Source organism: Sporothrix brasiliensis (genome assembly GCF_000820605.1).
Source record: "Sporothrix brasiliensis 5110 chromosome Unknown Cont18, whole genome shotgun sequence".
Classification (NCBI taxonomy): Eukaryota; Fungi; Ascomycota; class Sordariomycetes; order Ophiostomatales; family Ophiostomataceae; genus Sporothrix; species Sporothrix brasiliensis.
The window spans coordinates 1,379,082-1,399,897 of NW_024467137.1; the positions used below are offsets into that span (position 1 = coordinate 1,379,082).

Genomic DNA, 20,816 nt, shown 5'->3' on the forward strand with positions numbered 1-20,816 from the left:
GGTGGCGGAGGCGAAGGCAGATGGGCGGTGTGAATAGAAAGGTGTCGGTGTCGTCGTGCCTGGAGGTGAGGATGCTTCCGTTTTTGCGCCGAACGGTGTATTATGCAACGACGCGATGTTGGCAAATGGAGCACAGGCCGATATTTTTCTTGGGACAAAAAGTGGGTCCGTAGTCGTACCTGCCTGCTAGTTTTGTATTGTCACCTGGCAGAGAGCTCGTGGCAGCTGACATAAGCTGTCAACTCTACAGAATAGTGCGGTGTTCTGTGGAGATCATCAAAAGAAGGTGGGGGGAGGCGCCATGGAGAGCTTGAGGGGGCGTGTGAGCGCAATGGGTCCTGCCAAATAGTGTTTGACCCCTCCCCCGCCAAACACTTTCCGCGCAGCCGACCACAGGTGAATAAGGAAAGCGCCAACCAGCCTTCCCAACAAAAAGGAACAGGTATGACAGAAGTAGCGCGCTGGCCAAGGATTGCGAAAAGGCCTCAAATAGGAGGCTTTACAGCGACGGTTTCCACGACATGCTTCAGCTATGGTAACGCATTCGAGGGAAGTTCTTGATGTCGGATGGACCCCGAACAGCCAAGGCAAATGCTCCGCAAAATGCTTCAGTATTTGTTACAGAGCTCGTCAGCTGTTTGGCATGGGCCTCTTTTCCGGTTTGATTGCATCTTCAGTATGCCCATGCTGGCCTATTGTCCAGAAATATTGTATCTACTGGACACAATTTACGTTTGTTTATATCTGAACAGCTTATCAAGCAGGACGCAGACAACGTATATGCATACGTGACAGCTGTGGGGAGCTGAATAAGAACAGAGGTACTTACACAGGCAAACGACTTGCCATTGGAGGCAGGAGCCAGGCACAGAATGCCATAGTTGGACGAAGCCGTGGAAAGAACGAACATCCGACGCGTCAGTAATTACAATGTAAGATGAGAGGGTGCGTAGAAGAGGCTGCCAAAGCTTCCGTTTACGAATTTGCTAAGCAATGACAATTCTGACAAAACGGTAGCCTTTTGGTTTTATCCGGAAATTTTAATCAGGTCATCCGTAGCATGGACGTCGCGGGACGAGGCGCGCAATGTGTTTGGGGGCGTGGGCGCATTGGGTGGAATGGGTGGTCGGCTTGCCTCTGATCGCTCTTTCCCCAGCGAGACAGCACACGGCATACCGTAACAGCTACTTCCGGTCGCGGTGGACATCTTCGGACTCAGTTCGGAAGTCTGAAATTACGAGCACTGGGGCGCTCTTTCCCCCAGGGGACGGACAGCACCAACGTGAACAAAAAGAGAAATGTCACCTGTTTTCTGTTTCTGTCCTGCCGCGGAAAAGGCAGTTGCAAACTCCAATTTTGGAGAAAGGGCACAAACGGTGCAGTTTAGAAGGTGCCTTGGTGCCGTCTCATGGAAAACCAGAAGGCGAGCCGGAAGGCAAGACAAGAGAGGGGCAAATTCCATGACGCCCATCGCCCCTCCTTTTTTCTGCGACACCACCCTCGTCCCGATACGGCAGCAGCGTGAGAGAAATAATCCAGCGGCGACCGGAGGAAACAGCGACGGTTATATTACCCACACAGCGCAAGGCCAAGCTCGTGAGCTTTTCCCAGGCCTTCCTTCTCTTTTCTTTCACTCCTCTTTTGTTTTTGTTCTTTCCCTCTTTCTTCCTTGTTTTTTTTCTCATCCAAGATCCAACAATCACGAACTTTCCCCCAGGTTTCTCTCCCACCGCCGCAATTCCTCCCACGATTCACAATGTCTAGCTCTCTTGACCAGCTTAAGGCCGCTGGCACGGTAAGCAACAGCATCACCTTCAAATTTCCACTATCGCCACCATGGTCGTAGCTGTGCTCCATCGACACCAATTCCTCCCGGGAAACTATGGAAACATGGCAGACGCCTCCTGGTGGTTGGAGCTTCAGCTTGATCGGCAATGCTTCTGTCGGGCCTCTCTTTTTGTCTTTTGTGAGAGCTTCTTGGCTAACCGAAGTCTTTTACTTGTGGCCATAGGTCGTCGTCTCCGACTCTGGTAGGTTGCGTCCCTTATCCTGTTCTGCCGTTGGCTCTGATGTCATTTTATGTCGCAATTGGCTAACAACGCTCTCCTCTAGGTGACTTTGCTTGTTCGTGTCTCCCGTTCCTATAATGCGCAATTGATATTTCTACAACACAGGACGCTTTGAACGCTCACACTCTTCTCCCAGCCATTGCCAAGTACAAGCCCCAGGATGCCACCACCAACCCGTCGCTGATTCTGGCCGCCTCCAAGAAGGCCGAGTACGCCAAGCTGATTGACGAGGCTGTTGCCATCGGCAAGAAGCAGGACGGTACTCTCGACGAGAAGGTCGATGCGACCCTCGACGCCATCCTGGTCGCGTTCGGCCGTGAGATCCTGAAGATCGTCCCCGGCCGTGTTTCCACCGAAGTTGACGCCCGCCTGTCCTTCGACACCAAGGCCTCCGTCGCCAAGGCCCTGCACATCATTGACGTGCGTACACGCTTCGAGCGCTGCATTTGACATTTTGACTTGACCTCGAGGCGACAACGGCTAACACATCTCGTCGCTGCAGCTGTACAAGGCCCAGGGCATCTCCAAGGACCGTGTCCTGATCAAGGTTGCCTCCACCTGGGAGGGTATCAAGGCCGCCGAGATCCTGCAGCGCGACCACGGCGTCAACACCAACCTGACGCTCATGTTCTCGCTGCCCCAGGCTATTGCCGCCGCCGAGGCCGGTGCTTTCCTGATCTCGCCCTTCGTTGGCCGTATCCTCGACTGGTACAAGGCCTCGACCGGCAAGACCTACTCCAAGGAGGAGGACCCGGGTGTCGCGTCCGTCCAGGCCATCTTCAACTACTACAAGAAGTACGGCTACAAAACCATCGTCATGGGCGCGTCGTTCCGCAACACCGGCGAGATCACCGAGCTGGCTGGCTGCGACTACCTGACCATCTCCCCTGCTCTGCTCGAGGAGCTCCTGAACTCCAACGAGGCTGTCCCCAAGAAGCTGGACGCCGCCGGTGCCGCCTCCCTCGACATCCCCAAGAAGACCTACATCTCCGACGAGGCCACCTTCCGCTTCGACTTCAACGAGGAGCAGATGGCCGTCGAGAAGCTGCGCGAGGGCATCAGCAAGTTCGCCGCTGACGCCGATACGCTCAAGGGAATCATCAAGACCAAGCTGAGCGAATAAGCGTGACGGCCTAACTTTTGTTGGCGGTTTCTGAGTAGGGGTGGTGACAGAAACGGGCGACGCGGCGGAATATACACATACCAAAAAAAAATTGGAACACGGTATGTTCGGTACATACATTACATAACCCAAAATAAAGACTGGAATGGAACATAACCAAGGCGGCGAATAAAGGCGTCATCGTCTCGTAAATTGCCGAGAGAACGTTTAGTCCAGTGTGACGTAGAGCCTTTTTGGTCCCTAGAGGTTTTTATTCAGAAGGCACAAAAATTATGTAGACCTTAAATATCCCGAAAATCCAATCCCAACGCCGAATATACAACTTAAGTAGCAACAAAAGAAAATCCGTACGTGTCTGATATTTGACGAGATGCACGGTGGTCGTCGACGCTTTAAGAATATGCAGCCGAAAGAAAGCGGCCATTTTTGAGCCGAAAGAAAGCGGCCATTTTTGAGAAGACCCAATCAGGAGGTCGATAAATAAACAATATAGGCAAAAACAATGATGGCAAGATGCCACACATAAACGCGAGGGTATGCTGCTTTCGAGAAAAGGCCATCCAATGCTGAAATGTAACGAAAAACGAGAGGTCGACGCCATTTGAGAAACGTGCTCTCTAATTGGCATACTTCTTGGGCGCAATGGCTGGGCACGGCACCTGCTCGATGTGGTGCTTGACCACGCCGTCCTTGTCTGCCTCCACGACCAGCGCCGTCAGCTTGCCGCCGTAGACGGCGCCCGAGTCCAGGCCAAACGTGTATCCCGTGTCCTCCTCGGTAATCACGCTGCCACTGTTGCCGCCGCTACTGCTGCTGCTGCTGCTGCTGCTGCTGAACAGACTGAACAGGCCCGAAGGAACAGTCTCGGGCAGCAACAGGCCCGTGATGGCGTCGTGGCCGTAGACGACGGTCGTGCGGTTCGCCGGGTCCGCAATGGCGTGCTGCGCCTGGTTCCACACCGCCGCCCAGTGCACGCGATCCGTGCCTTCGCGGAAGTGGCCCTCAATGGGCAGCATGATTAGATCGGCCGGCTCCGGGTGGCCGTCGCCGGCACGGCTGCGACGCGGTGTGCTGCCGACCGGGCTGGGCCGGCGGGGGTGGTGCGGGTCGGCACCGTACGCAAGCTTCTGCAGGCGGTGGTACTCGGCCTCGATGCGGCCGTGGGGCACGCTGATGTGGTCGGTGTTCATGAAGCGGCCGCGGGCCTTGGTGCGCATCCGCGCCTCGGCGATCAGGCGGGCGCGCTCGTGCCGCACCTCGTCGGCCGGGTACACGAGGCTGCGCATCACCATAACGGCATAGGGATCCTGCTGCTCGAGGGGCACGTCCGGCACGAGCCCGGCGTGGACGACGACCACGTCGTTGTTGGCAAAGGGCGACTTCGCGTTGGCCTGCTGTGCGGCGGCCGAGAGGGGGACGGCGGCGGAGGGCGCAATGGAGCCGAGTCGCAGGATGACGGGCCGCTCCGACAGCCATTGGGCCTGCTCGTGCGTCAGGGTGGCGGCGGTGGCGCGCTCGGCCGAGTCGCCGTGCGAGAAGGGGTTCTGCTCAAGTGGGTCGATGTTGAGCTCGGTGACCGCCTTGTCGTGGTCAATCGTGTCCTCCTCGCTCTCGTGCTTCTTCTTGAGGCCCAAGAGTGCCAGAATGCCTTTGCCCTTCTTGGCATTCTCCTCTTTGAGGTCCACCTCCCGTTGCAGAGTAGCTTCGGCGCGCTCGATTTTCCCCTCGGCTTCAATGCTGGCCAGAGCCGCAAGACGCGTCCGCTCGGCTTCCGCTTCGGTCTCGCCCTCGATCACGGTCTCAGTTTCAGTGGTGTCGACGATCCCGGCAGACGCCTTCTTTGGCTTGACCAGTGGCGGTTGGTATGCATCGGACGCGTGGAGCGATTGGTAGGCCACGAGCACACGGTCCTCATGGTTGCCGCGCACAGCGCTGGCGCCCAGCTCCATGGCCAGCTGCACAACGCCGGCGCTGTCGGGACCCTTGTTGATCAGGTCACCGACAAGGATGAGGTGGTCGTTGCCAACCTTGAAATCGATCTTATCGAGCAGCTCCTCGAGCGGCTTGCGCTGGCCGTGCACGTCGCCGACAAAGACAAAGCGGCGGCGGCGCAAGAGGCCTGCGGGCGTGGAAAGCGTGGGGACACCGCCCTCATCCTTGCCGTCAACAATCAGCTCGACGGGCAGGTCGGCAATGACGTTGGTGAGGCCCTTGATGGGCGGGCGGGCGGTGGTGCCGTATTCCATGGCATCCATCGGTTTTGCCAGAAGCTCAGCGAGCGTGAGCTTCCTCGGTTTCGCGGGCTCCTCCTCCTCCACCTTGTTCTCGTCCTTGGCCTTGGCCTTTTTGCTTTTCTTTGCGTCGTACTCTCTCTGGGCTTTCAGATGGGTCTCCGTCTTCAGCGCATTCGGGACGTCTCCAGATGCTGCTGCCTCAGCCTTTTCTTCGGCCTCTTCTGCGGCCTCTTCGTCTTCGAGGTCAGTGTCGAAAGGGAGGTTGGCGTCGGTCGCTATGCCGGTGCCTCCTGCTGCTAAACCGGATTGTTTCTGGATTTTCCCTCCGAATATTATTTCGTCGCCTGCTATTAAGTCGTCGCCGGCTGGTGTCCCATGTCCTGCCGCTCCTGCTACGGGGTGGGCTCTGTGTTTTGCAGGGTCGACCTTGTCGTCTGGGGTGCTGGACGACATATACGGTGATGTCGCCTCATATTCAGACCGCTCGGGCGAGTAGGTCATGTAAACGGTCAAGCATATGGCAAAGGTAAAAATAATTAGCAAACGCCGGCGGCGCAGCCGCCCAAAAACGGGAACCACCATGCGGGCAGAGCTTTGGAGGGGCTTGTAGCCCCCGTCGCTATAACTAGCCGCGGCTTTGTTTGAGTGAAGCGCAATGGGATTGCCACAAACTGCGTCTCGCAATTTTGTCGTTCAATATGTCAAAAGCCCCGTGGATGTCTTGCAAGTCTCGAATGTCTCGTTAATGTGGTGTTGCGATGGGGAATTACTGGGCGCCGATGTATTACACTGGCCCGTCGACTGCGGCCCTCGTCGAAATCGTTGTGCCCCGGCCAGGGAAAAGGAAAATGTGGAAATTTAAGCGGAAGTCGAGATATGTTGAAATAGAGGCTGCGTTATCTGTCGGCCATTGGGATCGTGATTCTGTTCGGTTGGGACAAAGTAGCGCCTGCGACTGATGTTGTTTTGGGTGACGTTACGACGCAGTAGAATCGTGTTGATAGGGGCGGCCGATTCGTTGGTAGTGGATAACAACAATGTTGCAGATATGTAGCTCTTGTTTTGAAAGCTCGAAATATCTTCTGCACGATGCTGTCCACCTCTTTTCAGCAACAAAGGAAGGCACGCGACGATGGCCAGCTTGGTCTCGTGCGCACCTTCCAGATAGGAATGAGGCGTAAGATGTGGCGCCGGTCGTTAGATGCAGATAGCCATGCGGAGCAGGAAGGCGGGAAGGTGAGATGAAGAACCCTGGAGGTAGTTTCCGTGTAAGTTGGAGAATAGATTGGAAAGAGCGTTGGGCGAGTGTGAATACCACAACGAAGAATAAACGAAAGAACAGAGAGACATCGACAAGATAGAGACAAGATCACAAAAAGAACTAACCAGACTCAAGGGAGGCAGAAAGAACGGGAATTAGCAAGGAGCCAGAACAACACGCTGAACAGAATGAACGCCCACGCATAGATCAAACTACTGCCAAGTAGGGCAGGGCAGGACGTGGACGAGGAGGAACAGTGGGAAAATCGCCAAGATAAAGAAAGTACCGCCAAGACTAAGGACTGTTTTGTTCAAAGTGTCGAGTTGGATGGGTGTCAGGATTGCCACGGGAGAGTAGGCGGCAGGACCTCGCTGATTCCGACTTCTTTTGCTTTCTTATGTCTTTCGTTTCTGTTCTTTGCCCAGGAGCACGATGCTTTGCTCCACGCTGACTTCTGCCTCTTCCTTCGCCATGACGTACTACAGCAAAATAGTCCTCCTGTAAGAGTATTGTGATGTACTGTTCGCGTATCTTCCATACTGGCATGTTCTCTACAAGTGACCAGTTCTTTATATATTTCTAGCAAGGCTGGCTGGTCTTTCCGTCCAACGGCTAAGCAGGCTTTACCAATGCCTGTTGTCTTGTCCTTCTGATGCCCGTCTGCGATGGTTCGAAGATGAAAGGAACAAGGGGACACAAACGTTGCAGATGCAGCAGTTGCAGGCTGGCGCGCATGGTGTGTGTGCATTTACAGCTTGCAGGTTCGTTCTTTGTGACGGGGGCAACAACTTGCCCGTTTCTACCAAGGAATGGCTCTTTCTTGGCAGGCAGGGTTCTCTTTAGCGCGGGCAAGTTCCTGTCAGTACTCATTGTTCCCTTTCCACCAACGGCCAACGCAACAGCGATCCCCCTCGAACCCCCTTACCTACGGGTTTCGCTAACGGACGGTTGACGCGGCATCAATTTGGCGAGACGGAGTCCGGAGCAAAAGGCTAATTGTCCGACTTTTGTCAATACGGTGTATGACGTGGATACCTCTCTTGCCAAAAGGCGGTTGCCCTTAGGCGCGTCAAAACTGCTCGCGTGCTCGTCTGATGTTAGAGTTTTAACCTCTATTTTAAAATCGCAATGCGAAATCTTGTTTTGATCTTTTGCACGTAGTCCGTATTACTGAATAATTACGCCCTTTTGCCACCTGGTGTTGGCTGGGCTTGCCCACTCTGCCACCGTTTATCCCACTGGCGAAGTCGTTGATACACGCCTCGTGTTTAATGCACTTAATGCTGGTTGTGCGTTCTATCTCGAGAACACATATGACACCATTTCTGACTTGGGAAAAAGCATTCGAGAATGCCGGGGGATGAGTGCAAGATATCCCTTCCTGCAGCTGCTTCGAACATTCAGTCTGTGAAGCCGGTACGTACCGTGGCGAGCATGAGTCGGATGGCTACGAAGTACATGAGAAAGCAGATATTAAAACATCGAGAAATTATATAATGTGGATCACTTACGTATGCGTGTGTCACTTTGGCCGTTCATATCCCGCGGGACGCAACCCTAGTTGCAATAATGTGGGGAACGAAACCGCCGGGGGGCAAGTTTGAGGTCCCTTTCTTGAGCAGTGTAATGAAGCTCGAGGGAAGAGGTTAGCACATCGTTGGCCGCTGTAATGCAGTCGGCACGCGACTCCGTCGGCCTACAGAGCTAGCTCTGACGACACACGCGAGCACTGATTTCGCCGTAGACCAAGAAAAGAAGGTGTGCGCGCGACAGTGACATTTGGTGGCTCTTTCGTTCCGCCAGCGGCCCACAACATGCGTCGCATTAATTGCGAGTCATTCCTGCGCCGCCAGCGTCGTCCTTTGCTGGGAAAGAGTTTGATAACAAAAATATGGAACGCCCTGATAGAGAGCGCTGCCGCTTGCAGACAAAGAGGCAACTGGAAGGAAGAAAGAGTTGGCTACACTATCTGGCCCTGCATTTTAGTCTTCTGGGGACAGCCTCAATTTGCGGAGGCAAAGCAATCCTCTCTTCCCTGGAACCTTCGTCAAAGTCTCCAGGCCACTGCGCATCTCGATTTGACCGCCGGGATACAAACTACGAGGCGTACAACAAATGTACTTTAGTACGCAAAAAGTCAGTCGGCTGCAAGAACCTGGCATATCTGCGAGCCCCTTATAAAGTACAGCATACATCATAGACCATCGGCTGTCCTCGACTGAGCCCCTTGGGACGCCCCCGCCTGTCAGTTCCGCGTGGGGAGGCTAACCCTGGGTGCTGAGCAGGAAGAGACATTCCTGCCTGCAGACAGCAAAAGCAAACAGCAAATTTGATCCTGTTGGATATCAAAACGGGTATGCCAAGACGTGCAATTTATTTTATGCTATGTAGGCACCGAGATGCCTCGTATTGAGACTTGCACCAGGCAACAAATAACAACGGCGTTTACGACGTACGGAGGATGATGTACTTGAACGAAAAGCTGGATTAAGGGCGTCAAATCCAGGCTGTAAAGCCGGAGGTCGAGACATAGTTGTCAGGCAATAGAACAAGGCTGGATCACGAAGACCCCTGTTTCTTAAACTGTGGCGTGGTTTGATCTCTCTTATTCGCATTCCTCCCCAACTGGCACTCAACGAACCTCGTATTTCCCGTTTGGAAGAAGTGCATACATCGTAGAACACCTTTCCCATGACTAGTACCCCTCGCCCGAGACCCTGGCAGCTGGCGTCTTGTTCTCATTCTCGTGTCTGCTGCCATTCGACACATATTGTGTTAACGTGAAACAACTCCACGGCTTGACTTTCAGGTCCGGAGAATGCTGAAGGCCTCTTAACGAAACAACGGAGTAGCCAGCAGCCAAACAATACACATCCCCCCAACCCGTGAAGAGAAAAGATGGTATATTGAATCCCAGAGGTACTTTTATACACTCAAACTTTAAAATTTACCGAAACGCCCAGATAATGATAAATCCAACAACGCCGTGACGTGCTTGTGTCTCATGTGCAACAGCTCTCCACCCCCATATTTGCAACCATTTGCCGTGTGCGTACCTGAAATACCGTGCAGCGGATCTTATCGTCCGTTGCTCCCTGTCGGTCATGGCTTCTTTGCGGCCAGCTCTTTCCGGTACTTTTCGTTTTCCAACTCGCGCCAATCCGGCGCCTCCTTCTCGTCGCCCGACGTCTCCTTGACGATGCCACCAAACGCCGTACGGCCAGCATACAGCTGGTAGCCCTCTTTGTCCTTCTGCTCGCTTGCGGACGAGTCGTCGTGGTTCGTCTGCAGCATCTTGGCCGATGCCGGCTGGTTGCCGCGGAACCGCTTGCGCATGTCGATCATGCCGCGTCGACACTCGCCGAAACCTTTGCGGAGCTGCTGGCACTTGACCGGCAGCGTGTCGGACAGTGGTGGGCGGAGGCAGTCCGCTGCGGAGTTGCGGTAGACCATGACGCAGTCGGACTCTTGGAGGCACTGGGCCAGAGCGGCACCTGGAGTGCAAAGCTGTTAGCAGATTGCCGCCATTGGACAATGGGAGAGAAAACGTAGCCCGTGACATTCGCAACGTACGAATCTCTTTACATGAGCTCGGCATGGTGACTGAATTGCCTGCAGAGAGCCGCTATGCAAGTGTAGAGGTGGAATTGGTAAGTCGTCCGGAATCGTCTGATCTTTTGCTCGTTTCTCGATCACCAAGCAGAAAATCTGCCCACCAAAAAGATATGTAGCTTGTTCGTAGAGTTGTGCAGCATCTGATTGGACAGCGGCCGACGCCACGTGTGGCGCCTACTTATTTCGACTTCGGGTCGCCGTGCCTGCCTTCTGCACCTTTGGAAACTGCGCTAGTGAGAGTCCCTGTCGTCACTGTTTTCCTGCCATTCGCATGTGACATCACCCCTGGTGGTTGGCTACCTTGAGGTCCAGAACTTAATCCATCGCACCTTCCCGCTTGCACCGTGTCCTCGACTCCTTCTTGTCCTCAGCAACCAAACAACGACACCGACGCCTCACTACATCTTGTGATGTACCCCTTATTTACGCAACACATTTGATTCTTGGCCCTGCGCCGACTCTTCAACCGAAGACCATTTCGCCCGCACTTCTCGCCGACTGTCGCGCGTCCATCCCAGCCGCCGAAGCTACCAATCTCGACGTCAGGCGGAAAGTCGAAAATAAAAGCCATGGGCGAAAGCGAGACACACCCAAAGTCAATCTGACGACTATATCGCGCCGCCCAGGAAATACAAGAACAAAAGGAAATACCTTCTCGCTGCCACTGCCTTCGAGTCGACTGCATCGGCTCGAGCGTCACCCGCCCGGCTGCGAGATTTGGCCAACGTGGTTACAACTGCCCATCATGCCGGTCCCATTCATAGGACGTCTTAACGTGTATGCTGCTACTATTTCTGAGCCCGTTTTGGATTGGCCGGCCTCTTCTTTCACAGACTCCTGCTCACACGGTGCTTTTCTCTCTAGGACCGAGTATACGGCACTCGTCAGCTCCTTCTTCCTCGTTGCGTTTGAGGCTATCATCCGCATCCTCACTCTGGCCTTGCGTATGTCATTTCGAAACCGTTTGCCTGTGGCCTGCTTCGACCGTGCGCTTCCGGTACTAACATCCGTGACCAGCCAACTCTCTCATCAGCCTGTTCTACCGCGCATCTAGACGGCTGTTCAACAGATTCGCTAGTCCAGCCCAGAAACGAGCTGAAGAGCGCAAGAAATGTATTTACGGTCTTCTTTCCGGCCACTCGTGCTGTGACAATTGCAGAACTAACTCATACCTGCAGCCATTTCGACGTCCATTCGTGACGCGTCCGACTTTGTCGAGCTGTGTCGCCTGTTTGGCTACACCGCCGAAGAGCATGTCTTCCAGACCAAGGACGGCTACCTCCTTGGCCTGCACCGACTTGCATGGCGTCGTGGCGAGGAGGATCAAAAGGTCAACGCGGGGCCCCGCAGCCTGCAGAAGCGCGTTATCTACATGCACCACGGCCTGCTCATGAACAGCGAAGTCTGGGTCTGTGCGACCGATGTTGAGCGCTGCCTGCCCTTTGTCCTTGTCGAGCGCGGCTTCGACGTCTGGTTCGGCAACAACCGTGGCAACAAGTACTCCAAGAAGTCTGTCAAGGCGTCGTCCAAGAGCATCGACTTTTGGAACTTCTCCATCGACGAGTTCGCCTTCCACGACATCCCCAACAGCATCGCCTACATCCTCGAGACGACAGGCCAAAAGTCGCTCTCCTACATTGGTTTTTCGCAGGGCACGGCGCAGGCCTTCGCCTCACTGGCTATCCACCCCAAGCTCAACGACCAGGTCAATGTCTTCATTGCGCTGGCACCAGCCATGTCGCCGGCCGGTCTGTCAAACGGCATCGTGGACGCCCTGGTCAAAGCCTCACCGCAGGTGCTGTACCTGCTCTTTGGCCGCCGCTCGATCCTGAGCTCGGCGACGATGTGGCAGTCCATCTTGTATCCGCCGGTGTTTGTGCGCACGATCGATATCGGACTCTCGTTTCTGTTTGGCTGGAAGACGAAGAACATTGCCATCTCACAGAAGCTTGCGGCCTATGCACACCTGTACTCGTACACGAGCACCAAGTCTGTCGTCCACTGGTTCCAGATCATCCGCACCAAGTCGTTCCAGATGTACGACGACGACGTGCACCCGCTGCTGGCGACGCACTCCAAACACACCAAGGTAGCCAAGTACCCCACGCGCAATATCAAGACGCCCGTGATCCTGGTCTACGGCGGCAGTGACTCCTTGGTGGACATCAAGGCCATGATGCGCGAACTGCCTGCGCAGACCGTTGCCACCGAGATCCCACATTACGAGCATCTTGACTTCCTGTGGGCGCGCGACGTTGACACCCAGGTGTTCCGCCACGTCTTTGATGCATTGGACAGCTTCACGGGCGCTGAGCACACCAAGGAAGAGTATGCGCGGTTCCGCAGCGCGCGGCACACAAGCCTCAGCGCGGCCAACTCGTTCCACGTCCCGAAAGCCAGCAGCAACAATCCGTCGCAAGGGCAGCAGACCCAGTCGCATCATGCCCAGCACGCCAGCGATGTCACTTCTGATAGCGATAACCTGGTCCACAGCCACGATTTTGGCCAGAGCCAGAGCCAGAGCCAGAGCCAGAGCACCAACCCGGCCGCTTCGTCCCGCTTGCCGTCTACGCAGGCTCTGGCCACCACCGTCGAGCTCGAGCCGCGGCCACAACGATCCGAAGACGATCTTTTGCTCGACGATGATACCACATGGAGCCAGCCTGGTACCCCGCCGCAGTCCGAGCCAGCCATTCTGGTCGGAGCGAGCGGTGGCCGCAAGTCTGCAACGCGCGCCCTGTCTTCTGCTCTCGATGCGGCCGCTCCAGCTTCCCTCCCAGCTTCCCTCCCAGCTTCCCTCCCAGCTGCCGACCGACCGCACAACGTTGCCGGTCGATCCGTATCCAGCCCGGTCGATGCGTCTGCGTCAGCATCGGGATCCGCGTCATCGTCCAGAGTGCCGACTCGGACAAACACGCCAGTAGGTGGTGATGGTGCAGGCGACCGCCCATCGTCCTCGCACTCGGTACGCAAGACGTCATCGCAAAAGTTCAGCATCGACTCGCGCCGTGGCGGCAAGGGTGGCAGCATCCGAATCGGTAACGGCAAGGCGGTCGGCGGGATCTCGACGGAAGCCGCGTCGGCTGTAGGGAGCAGCTTGGGGAGTGTAACGGACCGTGAGCAATGATGAGTCGTGGAGTGAGAGACTGAACGTGTACTTTTCCGTACATTGTATATTATTAGTTGTTTTGCTTAGCCTTGTCTTTCCAGATTGTATATGTACACACAAACACACACATGCACAAGCCAGCGTCTCTTCCCTTTATTCAGTCTATAGAGGCTAGTTTCTTTCTATGCATTCATCATGATATTTTTGCGTCACGTCATTAATACTTGGTCTCACCGTCGGCTTCAACCCAGCAAGTACTCCTTGTCGCCCCGTTGGCCCTTTTGATCAAAGAGCTCGCCCCACCACACATCCACGTCTTCGCCGGCCGCCGCGCGGCGGCGCCACACGTCTTCGAGCAGGGCCCGTGCCGTGATGAACATGTTGTAGCGGGTCTTGGTGCCCCACCACGCGCAGTAGTCGCGCGCGTCGTTGCGCAGGCCGGCGTCGCGGAGCTCGGCGCCCGCGAGAAAGACGGGGAGCATCAGCTGTTTCTGGACAAACGTGGTGCGGCGGCAGCTCGTGACGTGGTTGAGCGTGCGGCGGGCCAAAAACTGGAGGAGGTCGCCGTTGCCGGCGGTGGCGGTGGGCTTTCGGGTTGCGTTGCCGTCTGCCGCATCGTCTCCCGCCTCATCGGCCCGTCTCTGGGCGGCCTTGCGGTCCTGCCACTTGAAAACACGCTCAATGTAGATCAGCAAGGCATACCGCCAGGCCTCGGCACAGTGGTAGAGGTCAAGGCGGTAGTCGAGCACGCTGCCACCGTCGTCCTGGCCCTCGACAGCAATGTTACGGGTGCGCCACAAATGCTCGGCCGCCGCCGACTCGGCGTCGTCGGCAGAACCCCCAAAACCGGGGTTGTGGACCTGTCCACCCATGCCGCCGTTGCTCTCACGCAGGTGGTGGCCGGCGGGATCATCAAAGGCAGGCGACCGCCACTGGGCGATGCGGCGCTCGAGGCGAAGGACGGGCCCCATGTCGAAGCGGACGCAGGAGAGCGTGGACGCAATCTGCATCTCGCGCGCATAGGCAGCGAGGCGGATCATGCACTCAAAGAGTTCGCGGGGGCAGCCCGAGATGGCATAAAAATCAAGAGCGGGGGAGCTTGCAGCGCCAGCAGCGGAAGCGGGCCGCTTCTCCTGTCCCGGCGTGGGCTCGGGGGGATCAAAGATGCTCATAATGGTACGCTCGGAAAAGATGCAGCCTTTGCGGCTGGTGAGAGCGAGGGTGACGTCGAACCAGACGAGCAGACCCAGCTGGGCCAAGCGCTGAGAGCTGTGTCGTGGCGGAGCGTCTGAGGAGGTCGAGGACGCTGAAGACGGGGATGAGGCGGACGACGCATTCGAAGGCGTTGGCGATGAGGCGGACGTGGCGCCGGCAGCAGTGTGGTTTGGACGCGCACTCTGGATAAGGCGTTTGGCGCGTCGCAAATGAGATTGCCATGGACCGAGAGCAGACGTGGCGCACTGGGACGTGAGAAGAGGGTTAGTAGGGAGGCGAGAACTAGGCGAGAAGGAGACATATGCGGTGGAGGCAACGCACATCCAGGGTCATTAGGATAATAGAGGCATCCAGCAGCGACGCATCGGGCGGGCTCTCGCCGGCGGCCTCGGTGTGGATCCTGTCTTGCAGCATCTGGGTGGCGCGGCGTTTGTAGGCAGTGGCCTCACTGGTACAGGCGCCGGTGTCGTGGTCGACGTGGCGGTAGGAAAGAGCCAGAATACAGTGACGCAGCAGGCTGGACTGCTGCATGGCCTGCATGTTGTAGCGGAACGGGTTGGCGGCAAAGTCGCAAGTGAGCGGGAGGATGCAGAACTCTTGGTCATCTGTATGGTCAGAGGAGGACGGTGAGAGAGCATGGGAGACGTGCGGCAAGTAATGAAAAGACATACATTGAAAGAAGATGCGCGAGATGGCGTCGTAGAGCGCGGATGGCTGTGCATACATACGCGGCGAGGTGGCCATGAGTAGAGCATCGGCAGGGATGGTCATGTTTTGATTGTGTTGCTGGTGTTGCTGGTGTTGTTGGTGCAGCTGCACCTGCTTGCCATTGTTTGCGCTCGCGTCAAAGCAAAAGGCGGACAACGGCGACGGCAGCTGGATGGCCGAGAGCGTGTCGAGATGTGAGGGCAGCTCCTCGACATCGTCGGCGAGTGTGTTGGTAGTGTGGGGGGGAGGAGCAAGGGCAGGGAGAGACGACATCTGGGGCGGCGACGGCGACGGCAGCGGCAGCATCATAGCCGGCGTCGACTGCATGGCAGCGGCGGCATTGTTATCGTTGTTGGCGTTGTTGACATTGTTCCCGCCGAACATGGCGGCATCCAGAGTGACAGCAGGGAAGAAGGGGTTCATGAACTCTTCCGCAGGCCAGTCAAGCATGCCATCGAGGCCGGGAGTGGGTGTATGATTGCCATAGCGGATGCTGTTGTTGCTGCTGCTGCTGTTGTTGTTGCTGTTGTTGCTGTTGTTGGCTGTGTGGAGGTTGTTTCTATTTCCAGCCGAGCCAATCGGCTCCGCATTGGTTGGAGCGGAGCTGTGGATGCTTGCGCAGCCACTGTCCGTGCTTGCAGGCGACGACGAGTAGTGCGGGACCGGCGAAGTCTGGGTCTGCCGGAGGCCGTGTGCAGTGTGGCCCGACGATGCAAGCCCGGCCAGAGTCGCGGCAATGGTGTTGGTGATGTCTGGATGGACGCCCTCACCGCCGTCGCCGGCCATTGGCATCCGCGCAAAGACGGACCGCGGCGACCCTGACAGCAGATCGACATCGTACAGAGGGAGCGGACTGGACGGCAGCGGACGGTGGACAGCAGGGGCATCCTGTGGCGCGGCCCGCGGAGACGGGACAGGGCCAGCAGCAGAGGGTCCGCGTGATCGCTTTGCTTGCTTGGACGAGGATGTGGGCGACGGCGATGACGTCGAGGCAGCATGGCTCGACGCGGCAGCGGGTGCGGTGCCGTTGCGGCGCCTCTTGCGGCTGGGACCGCCAACAAACTTGAACTCGCGGGGGGTCTGGACCTGTGCCATGGTGGCGACGATCTGAGGCTCCAGACAAAAGGGCAGTTCGTTGCTTCTTCGCAGTGTTGATTGCCAAAGAAGGGAATTGTCTCAGCGGTGGAAGCTGCCTGGAGAGGGAATTGCGACGGCGAAGTGGATCATGGATATCAACAGATGCGGTGATGAACCGATCTGGACATGGGCCGTCTCCCTCGTCGCTGGCATCTCATCCGTTGCGGGAGCTTTTGATATGACCGGGAAAGGAGAATGGCGATCGGATCTCTCAGATGTCAGCACACGCAGGCACGACCGTCCGCATGGAGTGCCCCCTGGATGATATACCCAAACAGGAAGAAGGTCGTTGTGTCGAGGATCCGATCGCACCTTCTCCGTCATGGCCATCCTATCGGGCAAGAGGACCCATCCCAGACCCGCCTGCCCTGAATCGCGCCTGCCAGCCAGCTTGCCCAGCACTTGCCCGCCTTCTCAACTAGTTCTTCTGCCCCACATTCCGTATCAACATCTCCTGTTTGGGACTAGCGCCGATACGGTCTCAAGTCGGCTGTCTTCTACTGCGTCGCCTTCTTCTCAGCGGTCGGTGACTGTCGGTTTGTGTAAAACGAAAACCACGCAAGGAACTTCCTGTCTAGGAAGGCTCAATAGCTATCGGTTTATTTTTTGTCTAATTTTTTTGTTTATTATTTTTGCTTCATTTCTCCAATCGGAAAGGAACCATCTGACGATGTATCTCTGCGTCGTGTTGGGTCAGTCCGTTTCCAGGCTCTAAAGTCCGCCGTAGTCTTGTGGGTACGGTGCGCCTTGCCCATTCAAAATGCCTGAGGGTCCTCCGCATTGCTGAGTCCCAGAAACATCGCAAGACGTTGCAAAGAACTTTTAGAGTGATACCGAAATAAACAAAACTCCATACTTCCCAAAAGGAAAGAAACCCTCTTCGGCTGCACTGCTTCTCTCCTTCCCTTTTCTTCAAAGACCCCGCCCCCTGTCTGGCCCACAAGACCTCTTAACTTTTCCGAGCTTCCACTCTCTTCCACCACATCAGCATCCCTTCACCTCGACAGTGATCCTCTCAACCACGCTCCCACACACACTCTCTTGCCATCGCCATGGCTACCTGGACAGCCAAAGACAGCATTGTCATCCTCGGGTATGTCCGCATTCATTCCCATTCCAAAATATGACACACAACACCACAGCTAACACGACGGCAGCGCCGGCATCATCGGCCTCGATGTTGCCCTCGTGCTGGCGCGCAAGGGCCTCGGCCACCTTGTGACGATCGTCGCCGAGTATATGCCGGGCGACACGGCGCCCGACTACACATCGCCGTGGGCGGGCTGCAACTACTCGTCCATCTCGGGCAGCGACGCCAACGCGCTGCGGTGGGACCGCCTCGGGTACCGGCACCTGCTGCAGCTGGCGACACACCACGCGGACGAGGCGTTCGTGACGCGCACGCCGTCGACGGAGATTTGGGACGACGTCGTTCCCAACGACAAGATTAAGATTATGTCGGAGTACTTGGAGAACGTGAGTGTCCCAGGCGTGCCTCGGCAAATGTGCACACCTTCCATGCTGACCGTGAACCTGGCAGTTTGCGGTGCTTACCCCGGCCCAGCTCCCCGAGGGCGCCGCGTTTGGCGTCACCTTCAACACCGTGACGATCCATGCGCCCAAGCACCTGCTGTGGCTGCACGCCACGCTGCAAGCCGCCGGCGTCACATTTGTCCGCCGCAGCGTGGCCGACCTGCCGTCCGTCGTCGGCCCCCACACCGAGATCGTCTTCAACTGCATCGGCAACGCCGCCACCACGTTCACGGGCGTCCAGGACCCCAAGTGCTACCCGACACGCGGCCAGGTGCTCGTCGTGCGCGCCCCTGGCGTCACCCGCAACATGATGCGCTACGGCGATGGCTACATCACCTACGTCATCCCGCGGCCGCTGTCCAACGACCAGGTGATTTTGGGCGGCTACCTGCAGAAACACGTCGGCGACCACGCCACCTACGGCCACGAGACCCAGGACATTCTGGCGCGGACGACGGCGCTGTCGGCCGAGCTGCGCGGCAGCAACGGCGGCAAGGGCCCCGAGGTGCTGGCTGTGGCGTCGGGTCTGCGGCCCTCGCGCGAGGGCGGTGCACGCGTGGAGCGTGTCGAGCTGGTGGTGGGCGGCCGGGCGCGGGCGCTCGTGCACAACTACGGCGCCGGCGGCACGGGCTACCAGGCGGGCTACGGCATGGCGCTGGACGCGGTGCGGACGATTGAGGCGCTGCTGCCGACGGCGCAGACTGTGACGGCGTCTCTGTAGGGTGTGCAAGAACCGCTGGGGTTGCTGCTTTGTAGCTGGCTTTGCTTTTACTCATAGATCTGTCATGCCATGCATTTTCTTCCTTTTTGATTACGCCCTCTGCTCACATGCACGTGGAGTTGATACGGCCGATAAGCTGTCGACATGATTCGAGCTGTCCCTGTGACGTGGTATTTTTGGAGACTGCTGCAGCTTATTGGAGAAGTGGACAATGCCGACCACGTCGGAAACTATGGTCATTTAGCCAGGGAACGTGGGGCGTAGTTTGCTTAGTGGCTTCAGTGGATTTAGTGTATGTTAGTGGATGGGTGGCAGTCCAACTGTGCGAGTGTGCCTCGTGGTTCCTGCCTTTGGAGTGTGTTGGCCACTTTACGCTAGTCCAAATAGGAATTACCCTAATAGGAGATATGCGACCTCCAATGACACCCCGCGGAAAGCACCAACGACACTATTCTCACCAACTAACGCCGTGGCAATTTTATGGCTTCACATATCGGATGTCGGATATCGCATTTTGTATTGCCCCTCGACGCACTTCTTCCAAAAATGGAAATCAGCTCTCACTGTAATGAACGCGTGAACGCGGTCGGCGAGGGGCACGGCAGGCAGTTATTTTTTGTTTTATTCTTTTGAAAAGGACATAAAACACCACTGCTTGAATAAGAAGGACGAGCCGTGACGTATCCACCCATATATTTCCTAAACACTATTTATCTTGACGATACCGTGTCAATCCTGTTCCCTTTCAGTTCATATTCAGCTTTGTATTCCAACCCTCATCATCCTCTCCTCCTCCACTCTCGACACTTCCACTACCAACACTCCCACACCCAACACAACCCCCCAACCATCACAATGGCGACTATGAAGAAGATCTTTGACGCCTACGAGGAGCGTGCGGCGGCGCTCCAGAAGAGCGACAACAAGTACGCGCGCGGCGTGGCGTGGATCGAGGGCGAGCTGGTGCCGCTGCACGAGGCGCGCATCCCGCTGCTCGACGAGGGCTTCATGCACAGCGACCTGACGTACGACGTGCCGTCGGTGTGGGACGGCCGCTTCTTCCGGCTGGACGACCACCTGGACCGCTTCATTGCCAGCTGCGGCAAGATGCGCCTGACGATGCCGATGCCGCGCGAGCAGGTCAAGGCCACGCTCGTCGACATGATTGCGCAGAGCGGCATCCGCGACGTCTTTGTCGAGATCATCGTGACGCGCGGCCTCAAGGGCGTGCGCGGCACCGACCCCAAGGACATTGTCAACCGCCTCTACATGTTCATCCAGCCGTACGTCTGGGTCATGGACCCCGCCGTGCAGATGGACGGCTCCGGCTCCGCCGTCGTCGCGCGCACCGTGCGCCGCATCTCCCCGGGCTCCTTTGACCCCACCATCAAGAACCTGCAGTGGGGCGACCTGACGCGCGCCATGCTCGAGGCCCAGGACCGCGGCGCCACCTACCCCTTTTTGACCGACGGCGACAGCCACCTGACCGAGGGCTCCGGCTTCAACGTCGTGCTCATCAAGGACGGCGTGCTCTACTCGCCGGCGCGCGGCGTGCTCGAGGGCGTGACCCGCCGCAGTGTCATCGACGCGGCCAAGACGCTCGGCTACGAGTTCCGCCTCGAGTTCGTGCCGATCGAGAGCGTGTACCAGGCGGACGAGATCCTCATGTGCACGACGGCGGGCGGCATTATGCCCATCACGACGCTGGACGGCAAGCCGGTGGCCGACGGCAAGGTGGGCCCCATCACCAAGGCCATCTGGGACGAGTACTGGGCGATGCACTACCAGGACGCCTACAGCTTTGAGATTAAGTACTAGGTGTTTTGGGGGGGGGGGCAGCAATGGGTGTGTATAGAGAGCGGAGGATGTATATAATGAATGCGTGATAGAATGCGTCTTGTTATTCTTGAATATAATGCTTTTTAGATATATTTAAAATGACCGGAGTAAAGCGGTGAATGCACCGAGGTGCTAACCAATTTGATAGGAATTGGCGTACTTGTGGCGTTGGATATATTATAATATAAAAAGTACATTTAAAGCTAGCAGAAGCTGCACACATTTCATATTACGATGTATGTCAATGTCGTG

The 20,816-nt window shown here is 56.7% G+C and overlaps 6 protein-coding genes across 6 annotated transcripts; 4 read left to right on the plus strand and 2 right to left on the minus strand.

The window, feature by feature from the left end:
• Positions 1-1,756: 1,756 nt before the first annotated feature.
• SPBR_01684 (transaldolase) lies at positions 1,757-3,192 on the plus strand (the record flags this gene model as incomplete). The annotated part of the gene is made up of 4 exons (XM_040759994.1): positions 1,757-1,795; positions 2,012-2,030; positions 2,206-2,489; positions 2,572-3,192. The coding sequence occupies 4 exons, from the start codon at positions 1,757-1,759 to the stop codon at positions 3,190-3,192; spliced, it is 963 nt and encodes a 320-aa protein (XP_040619393.1).
• Positions 3,193-3,809: 617 nt separating this feature from the next.
• On the minus strand, positions 3,810-5,927 carry SPBR_01440 (serine/threonineeeee-protein phosphatase family; the record flags this gene model as incomplete). Its single annotated transcript, XM_040759751.1, has 1 exon — positions 3,810-5,927. The coding sequence occupies one exon, from the start codon at positions 5,925-5,927 to the stop codon at positions 3,810-3,812; it is 2,118 nt and encodes a 705-aa protein (XP_040619394.1).
• Positions 5,928-9,789: 3,862 nt separating this feature from the next.
• SPBR_02089 (putative cytochrome c oxidase assembly protein) lies at positions 9,790-10,285 on the minus strand (the record flags this gene model as incomplete). The annotated part of the gene is made up of 2 exons (XM_040760398.1): positions 9,790-10,181; positions 10,261-10,285. 2 exons carry the CDS (start codon positions 10,283-10,285, stop codon positions 9,790-9,792), a joined length of 417 nt encoding a protein of 138 aa, XP_040619395.1.
• Positions 10,286-11,047: 762 nt separating this feature from the next.
• On the plus strand, positions 11,048-14,703 carry SPBR_01238 (uncharacterized protein; the record flags this gene model as incomplete). The annotated part of the gene is made up of 4 exons (XM_040759549.1): positions 11,048-11,079; positions 11,167-11,246; positions 11,481-13,387; positions 13,663-14,703. 4 exons carry the CDS (start codon positions 11,048-11,050, stop codon positions 14,701-14,703), a joined length of 3,060 nt encoding a protein of 1,019 aa, XP_040619396.1.
• Positions 14,704-17,523: 2,820 nt separating this feature from the next.
• SPBR_01801 (uncharacterized protein) lies at positions 17,524-18,725 on the plus strand (the record flags this gene model as incomplete). Its single annotated transcript, XM_040760111.1, has 3 exons — positions 17,524-17,564; positions 17,629-17,947; positions 18,012-18,725. The coding sequence occupies 3 exons, from the start codon at positions 17,524-17,526 to the stop codon at positions 18,723-18,725; spliced, it is 1,074 nt and encodes a 357-aa protein (XP_040619397.1).
• An 855-nt stretch (positions 18,726-19,580) lies between these two features.
• SPBR_01912 (branched-chain amino acid aminotransferase) lies at positions 19,581-20,543 on the plus strand (the record flags this gene model as incomplete). The annotated part of the gene is made up of 1 exon (XM_040760222.1): positions 19,581-20,543. The coding sequence occupies one exon, from the start codon at positions 19,581-19,583 to the stop codon at positions 20,541-20,543; it is 963 nt and encodes a 320-aa protein (XP_040619398.1).
• Positions 20,544-20,816: the final 273 nt, after the last annotated feature.